This window comes from Opisthorchis viverrini (assembly GCF_000715545.1).
Source record: "Opisthorchis viverrini unplaced genomic scaffold opera_v5_394, whole genome shotgun sequence".
Taxonomy (NCBI): Eukaryota; Metazoa; Platyhelminthes; class Trematoda; order Opisthorchiida; family Opisthorchiidae; genus Opisthorchis; species Opisthorchis viverrini.
Genome location: NW_008752048.1, coordinates 127,392 through 136,046, shown reverse-complemented (window position 1 = coordinate 136,046; position 8,655 = coordinate 127,392). Strand labels below are relative to the sequence as shown.

At 40.6% G+C, this 8,655-nt stretch overlaps 1 protein-coding gene across 1 annotated transcript in view; it reads left to right on the top strand.

The window, feature by feature from the left end:
- T265_15218 (hypothetical protein) overlaps positions 1 to 7,300 on the top strand; it is a gene marked incomplete at both ends in the record, with an annotated part of 13,816 nt that extends 6,516 nt beyond the window's left edge. Inside the window, 3 exons of the mRNA XM_009177077.1 lie at positions 324 to 431; positions 5,605 to 5,812; positions 7,135 to 7,300. Of these exons, the coding sequence (XP_009175341.1) occupies positions 324 to 431; positions 5,605 to 5,812; positions 7,135 to 7,300 (482 nt within the window). The remainder of the gene's footprint in view (positions 1 to 323; positions 432 to 5,604; positions 5,813 to 7,134) is intronic.
- Positions 7,301 to 8,655: the final 1,355 nt, after the last annotated feature.

Genomic DNA, 8,655 nt, shown 5'->3' with positions numbered 1-8,655 from the left:
GGGTGACATGTAGCCAAAAACCTTAAGTGTGTTACTGCTGGGCGATTATTTTCTCCTTTTTGTTAGCGATGAGGATTTTATGCCACGGTTTTTATTTTTCACCATTAACATTTCTGCTGCTGTTGCGTCAGACTTCAGAAAGACTAAGTAATTTTTGCTGTGTATTGGATTCGCTAAGCTTATTTAGTTTAAGCGTTTTCGTAGGTAGATAAGACTTTCTGAGTGTTTTTGTGAGAAATGTCACGTTTACTGTGATCCACACGAACTGTTGCCAGTGTATCATCCGCGTTACATCTTACCCCTTCCCCGACCGATTTATGCAGTTGGGGTTTGTGACGATGAACAGGAGACCTGTGAACGTGGATGCAGTTTCAGTGCACAGAATCAGTTCTTCTGTCATCGCACATGCTTGAACACAAACGGAAAGTGCAGTGAGTCTCAAACCAATTTTGAAAAAGATGTATTTTCCACGTAGTCAACAGTCAACATTCAGAATACACATCCATGCAATTCAGCAGCCTTACATAATATGTACTGTTTTATCCTTCTTCATTGAGCGTAAATTGAACGTCATTCACAAATGCTTTTCAAACTCTGCAGATTGTAACTCTTTCTGTGTCACAATGCATGGGGATCAGTGCTTAAAAATTTGGTGTGACTTAAAAATGTCTCTAGGAATAAGCACGAATAGAATGGTATTTACTGTTTAATATTGGAAATGTACACCTAGACCACGAGCAAGTTTGTTTCTCACTCTCTCATTACCTACTGTTTTGCTGCTCAGATAAGGTGCAAACCATTAGGGTTCATCAGAATTCTATTGATCTTATTGGTGTAGTCTGCCAGATTTCTGGAGAATCTTACGTGCTTGCATCATTAAGAAGTTTTTTGTCCTTTTATGCAACCCTCATTGTAATGAAGAAGGTTATAAACGGAAGATTTAGCCGGATTTCCGATGAAACTCCTATAAACTCCAGGATGGCATGTAAATGAGTGCATTCGTCGAATCTTCAGGCAACTTTTCTCGTCTAGCAAGATAACGGCAGCTTTGTGCACTGTCTGCCTCTGGAAGATGAAGCAACATGTGTTCGTTCTCACTTGGTGGGTTTTGCGGTAGCCTGCACTATGAATCGATGCATTCCTCATTTGGTTCAGTGGGTTTTGCCGACAAACGTCCATAATTTGAGTGCTTAAAGTAGTACCGTTACAAGGTTCAACTTTGTTCTGCCGATATGCCTTAACTCCTTTTCAATGTTGAAGAATGAGACACGCTGGAATGAGACCCAAATTTCTAGGTCGTTTGGTTAACTCAAAGATACGTGGTCCTGCCGTAACGTCTCAAAACCATGAGCAAACCTTTGCAATGCATGCCTCTTTTGTTCATTAGGGTGTTGTATCGTGTGTGGCCTTCCATTGGTTAGGCCTACACTGAGCCCGCCAGACTACGCGGTAAGGAGAAGACAGATAACCCTGGACACGTCTGTATTGTCGGGACAAAATATACAGAGCTTCTGCGTAAATATATAGAATGACTACAGGGCCAAATATGGTTTGTTCTGTACAGCCAATGGTGGTGTTCCGGTCGTGAACACTTTCAGGCCCACTCCATTGGTCGTATGTTGCTAGACCGTGTTTGGTGAGCTCCACCAACGTACCTGCCATTCGGAACGTGTGGTACCGATGATGACATTGGGGATGCGTCATTCTCTACACATTTGCTTTTTTCATGTCTGGGCGCTTCCTGACATAGAGATAGTTTCTTATCTTTTCAGTTGATTAAGTGGATCTGTGCTCATCAGAAGTTCATCAAGATACAAAAGTGACTTGGTATTACTCATGTGATGACAGTTGCAAATAGTCTTATTCGTATTGGTGTATCTTTCCATTCAAGTTGACAACAGCGGTGTGATGTTACGGAAAAGGACCGCAGGTTAATCGACGCACACTTGACCATTCCATGAAAGAAATGCTGTACAATCTCAGTAATTATCCACCCGCTGAATGCACCCAATAAAAGCACTCCCTGTTGTTATTGCAAAATTGCATTGTTATGTTTTCTTGTATGTGGATCAGTGAAATTTCAGCAAGGAAGTTATACTTTGCGAGGAATGCTTATAATTATTCGGATTAACATGGATTTTTACGACGAAAGGTGCGAAACGTTTGTCGCACAACTGTTTTGCAAGACATTTAGGACTGTTCCATCAATATAATAACCTCCGCTTTGGTTGCGTCGGCATTCTGAAGTTGACTAAGTGAATCGATCAGATTTAGTCGAGCCTAATGGAAAAATCTGGCCTTGAACACGAATCCTACAAAACAAACACGGTCCTGCATATCCGGTCGTTCTGCTCAGCTGGTCAGTTAGATTGACATCATTAATTAGTATTCCGTGAAAATTCAGTTCTCACTCTGAGAATGACATTATGAACGACTGGTTACTGACGCAAAATTGACTTGATAATAATTTCTGATCAATTCACAAAAAACGTCGAAAAAAGTGACATTTTTGCAAACTTTCTAAGGTCGTGATGAATCAGTCATTTGTACAGGCCTACTACCGTTCGTAATTTCCCCAATGTGCCATATGTGGGTCTTGTATTCTTAAAACATCGGACACATCATGCAAACGAACATATGTGGGGACATTGATCAACAGCTGGATGACGTTGCTCTTCAAAACATTTTCTGAATCTAGAGGAACGGTTTTGCTGCACATCGACTGGGTAGCACAGAGATTTGATACAAAATGAAGGATGAAGGACGTTAAATCATAGCTTAGCTTTCATGCCTTCAGATAACTTGTCATATTACCTGATAAATTAAACAAATAAGTCATAATCCTTATATCCTCGACAAAAACTAAAACTCTCTTCATTTGCAAATCAATTTGGCTTTCACGAGAGACTTTACTCACTCTCTCGTTTATGATATTCTACATCTGAATGTGCTGCACACAGGCCACCTCGTGTTTCAGTTGGCACGACATTCAAGATATCGCAGTATATTTTCATAAAGGAAACTACTCACAAGGTTGTTGAAAACTCTTCGACAGCTCACGACCGGTTTCAAGTAAGACATACGGTCGACGGAAACTCGAAGACTGCACCTACATGATGAGCCCCGAGAAGGGCGAAACCGGTCGTGCGCTGTCGAAGAGTTTTCAGCAACCTTGTGAGTAGTTTCCATTGTGACTAAAACTCTTTTCTAAATGCTATCAGCCAAAGCTCACTGAAGGCAGTCTGGCGTTTTTCCACGCTTCCAATATATATAGTCTCGCCCATTGTGAATTCCAGAAGGATACAGGTGGCTGCATACAGGTTGTGAGCATCAAACCCACAATCTGTTTGCCAGCACAATAATGCTTTCATTACGACGCTCGCTACACATGTGCGTTGATAAACTGTGACATCCGTTCTAGACTAAGGTTTTTTATATTACGTTTGAACTTACATTATTTCTTAGTCGTCCTTCTGCCTACCGACACTTCGTACGGTTGGAGTGAGCCAACATTAGTCAATAGGCGTCCGACTGACGTAAGCGCCTTGATTAATCTAATATTGGTTTCCCAGCATTGAGATTCCTTGATAAATGACAATGTATCTTTGTAGAAATTTTCAGCAGTCCTTAACCTCCTCATCTGAAGGGCGTTTGTGATAGCCCGGTACAAGATGACGTTTTGAGCTACCAGTTCTTATCACAGAATATTTTAATGAGTTTTTGAAAACAACAACTACAGTTGTTGCTTTGTATACCTAGTCAACTAAAAATAACAATAAAAGTCATTAACTGGATTTTATATGATGCGAAATGCGCTGGATTTTTGGGATGTTGGCACAAATCTTTTGATTTCCTTTTGGAAATGTTAACATATTTCCATATATGGGGTCGGAATTATTCTTTAAGATCTGAACAGAAAAAGAGTTTCAAAAGCAAAGCACATTCAACTCGGTAATATACCTTATTGTTACTATGACTTCGATCGTAAAGCAGCCATACTGAAAGTTAGACGACAAGTGGTGAAGGCCTTCGATACCAGTGGACGTGGAAAGCCATGGCTCCTAATCACACTAAATAGTCTTGAAAGGACGAACACCCAAGAGCCCCACTGCAGGCTGGTTCAACCGTCACCTCGGCTCCCATTCATGGATGGATCAGTTTGTCACTGTTCACTTCCATCTTGTCAACAACACTGTGTAAATTACATTTTTGTATTTCACCGTATTTGATGTTGTTTTTATCAGCCACGGCCCAGTCATAACGATCTTCACAATTCCCTTGTTTTTAGTACTTTGTTTCCCTACATGCGTGATATGGACAAAACTCCATCGGTGCGATGGAGCTCACGTCCGTCTGGCCAGTGGGACAGGGGTTGGATATTGTCCAACAGAAATTTATTGGTACATTCCACAACTGATACACTCAGTTCACACATGTTCATTTTTCTTGCAAAAGAACAAAATTAAAACCCGAAGATTAGGTTGGATAAGACAATGAAAATATAATGGTACACCCAAAACGCAAAAAAACATTGGTTAAGTACAACTTCATGAAAATGAAGTACCTAGCTTTCTTATGGTTTAACGAGAAAATCACATCCATATGAGCAAATAAAAATTTGAAGTTTGAAGCGTAAGAACTGCTTCTGGGTTACAGCTAGTGAATTTAAGTTATTCAGAAGAATTGTGTATAAAATGGGCCAATTTCGAAACCGACTGCTTTATAAGAAAACCACCTATCGTAGCTGCGCTTACACTGATATTAAAAATTTTCAGGTAAGCAAAAGACTACTCGCCAATAGTCAGACGTCCGCATAGTCATTCCGAGAACAGCATTTAGCTACACTGTCTTTGTCTCCGTGATACCCATACGAGCATTTGGATCAACCTGACTCCTTGCTCCAAAGCTGACCTATTCAAGCCCTTCTTATTGTTTGGCCAAAACTCGCATGCACACCTCGACTCAACGACCAAAGGTTTCCGATTTGTTGTCCTGAAAGTAATATTTTATCCTTTACCTTTTGATTGCAATGTGGTAGTTAAAGGCCACAAAATCTACTTTAGGCTGTTCCTTAAAATGAACTTAATTTGGAAATTTAACGGTGATATTACTGTAGATGACGCCAACGGTAGGCTATTCCAGCAAAAAAAATTCATCGAAGAATAACCAACTGTACTGACAAATCAGCCTTATCTACCTCAACTAGTATCAGAAATTTGATAAACAGTGGATGCATCTATGCATTCAACACTTGCAAACATATTGCATAAAAGTTTGTGAGACGATTTTTAATTGCATACACTCAGCAATCCTGAGGCATTAAATTCTCTTAACTCGTCTGCTTCGTCAAAAATGTTGTACGTCCAATTTAAGCATCATTTTTGCTCAAATTATAAATCATCAAAAGATTCCTTCTTGATGTAATCAGAAGATGTATCCACTGACATAGATCTCAAACAAATAGCAGAGAGCTGAAAATCTGGTGGAAAGACTTTCTACAGGGTTGGCCCCCTTAATGGAATGCAACCATGTAACTGAGTTGAGCACATCGTTTTGTTGATGTTTGGTTTTCTTGTTTACGTTCTCTTCACTGCGCTTTACCAGACACAAGTCCAAGTGATTCGTGCAAATTCCGCGAACCATACAGAGGAACGTGGAACTTGATTGAAGATGAATACCACGGAGCCTCCAGTACAACTACTGACATTTTACTTGTTGAAGAAAACAAGCTACGTTTCAACACATCGAGTCATCTACAGCAAGAGGACGAATTGCACTGTGTACGTGAACTACGAGAAGCGGAACAGGATTTGTACGTCGTTAGGAGCTCACCACAGATGAACGGGTGGTACGTATAATTACCGTTTCTATACTACGTTATTCTCTATAAAAGCTTGCTTTTACGGTTTTCACTGTTAACCAGTTCAATTCGATTGTCACTCATAACCTTGTGCCTAATGATACGAAATTTCTAGTCAGAATAACTCATTGCAACTCAGTAGGAAGTATCGGGTTGGGCATGTTATTATATATATCGCGTAGGTTTATACTTTTTACGCAGAACCCGGTAAATCAACACATCTTCCATTATCGCATGTATTGTATCAGCTAGCCAAAACCTACAAGTTAACAAAATACAACCATTTCGCAGTGAGACGCCCAAGTGGGCTGGGCAAAGAGAAAATTACTGACCGATGGCTGCAACTGAATGTAAACTAAGTGAACCGATCCATATTGGCGGACAATGAATACGTCCTCTGTGCCAGATTATTTTTGTGAGTACAAATTCATGTCATCCATATGGCCTCCTCCGAATGTACCAGTATCAACTTTTACAGCTTTAAGGACTCCCTAATCGACCACATCTTTACCGCCCGCATGTCTTCAGGAGACTATGAGTTAGCGACTTCTAGTTTAGTAAGAGACTCATTTAAAACTTATGGTGATGTTGAGAAGAGACTCTACTGAGCCGCCGTTTCCTTGATCCGAATGTGCTCAACGAAGTAAGCTTCGTAATACGTGACTTATTTTCTTTAATAAGGCTACTGACATTCTTGTAAACCTTAATAGTGCCATATTTATGAAACTGGTGGTTAATCAAAATGATTAAATATTGTATTATTAAGTGAAACATTTTTCACGACCAAAGTGTGGTGTCTTTACGGAACTTTTAACAATTAATCCGTTGTTGTAAAACAAAGATGAATATGATTGGTTAACTTGTATACGTGCCTCCTTCGGGGTGATTCTTTTGCATCTTCCGTTTACTTTGAGATGTCAGTTCAGCTTAACAGTGCAGGATCACTTCACTCAAATGGATTAATTTCAGGAGCGCATATGTGTGACAACGAAAGGCAACATATCACCGATCGTCCTCATTACTCACGGACAGAGTTTGGATCGAAATATCATCATGAAGTGGTTGTTGATCTCTCTAATGGACAAACTCGAAGTTAGACGACGAATGTGCAACGTGGACCGGTGTTCTGGATAGACCGCACAGTTGTACCCGAAATCTCTCCGTTCTTTTACATCGTGCGCATTTAGACTTCGCTAGATTAATTATACGCACTCAAAAAATTTGCCTTCCAGTGCTGGTGGATGTACCCATTGGCCATAATAAGTTTATATCAGAAGACTATTCATGAGGTCGCTGAAAACTCTTCGACAGCCCACGATCAGTTTTGCCCTTCTTGGGGCTCATCAGGTAGGCGCAGTCTCCGGATTTCCGTCAACCCTGCGAGTGGTTTCTTTTATGAAAATATACTGCGATGTCTCAGATATCGTGCCAACTGAAATATAAGGTGGCCTGTGTGCAGCACATTCACTCGAAAAATATCATAAACGAGAGCCATAGGTGAAGGGTAAAATAAGGAATAAACTCTTACGGCCAAAGCTATCCATGACTTTCACCAAAATGATATGTCCTTGAATATTTCTTATACTGATGAATGTTCTTGGCAAAGTGGGGTTTCTATCAACCGAAAACCAGGAAACTCAACCCAAAATTACATTCCCCCTGTACAACCAGCCCTACGGTTAGGCGGCCTCGCCTTTCGAAAAGACGTTTTATTCACTTGAACTAACTTTCTCCCATAAGATTTGTTTTCTGGTCCAATAGTTCATTCATTTAGTCCACCATGATTGATATTTTTTTAGAATTACAGGATTATACTCAAAAAGAGCATATATTTCTCTTTTCGTCCCATTAAAAGTCGCGCGAGAGATGTGTGTTTCGAGATAAACCAAAATGGGCGAATATATTCCGCCCAAAAACGGCGGTTAGACACGCTGCTGTACAGAATGAGTAAGTAACATGCCAACCGATATCTGCTTTCTTACTAACGTACGTCTGTTTACGCTATCCAGCTGTAGTCAGTCGTTTTTAACAGAATAACGCTTTTCTCATTTTTTCTCGCTCCAGATGAAGCTAGAACATTCAGAAGTTGTAAATATTCCACTCAAAACAGACGTGTACTGACTTCTTGACAAACTTTGAGCTGCGCTCGGGTAAATTATTGAAAAACGTTCTCTGTGTGATTGACCAACCTGGTCTGTTTATTGATCCAATCGAAGTTTCCCTCTCAGCAACATCATGCGTTGTGCCGAAGGACTCCAAAACCAAAACTCTGGTACCATGCTGCTAGTAACTTTTATCGTACTGTGAACTCCGCTATATTATAATCAAATTTTGGTGCAGTCAAGCAAAAGATGGTGCCCAAAACCCAGTTACATTCGATTATCAGGTAAACTTGGTTGTTGATCAGGTGGCTGCTTGCAAACTTTCGTCACCATACGAGGAGACATCATCAGTGCGCAGTTGAGTGGGTACTTCTTCCTTGCCTGCGTACGCTTATATAGCAATCGAGGGCTATCTGTTATCTTCTGACGTGATTGGCTACTTAAAGTGTAACAAATTTGGTGAATCTATTAGTCCATTTTTGATCTTTGTTGCGTTGTGGTCTGCGTTCCTTTGTGTCGATTGGTTATCCTCACGCCTTCTATTTTTAGTGGTTCGTTCTCTCCGGCCTCGGGTTGTATTGCGTTGTGGTCTGACGTTCTTGAGTTTGATTGGTTGCTTGTGCCGCCCTATTTCCTCCACCGTAGCGGTCAGCGTCCCTTCGTCCGTCGGTTGATTTGGTGCTTTGATTGGGC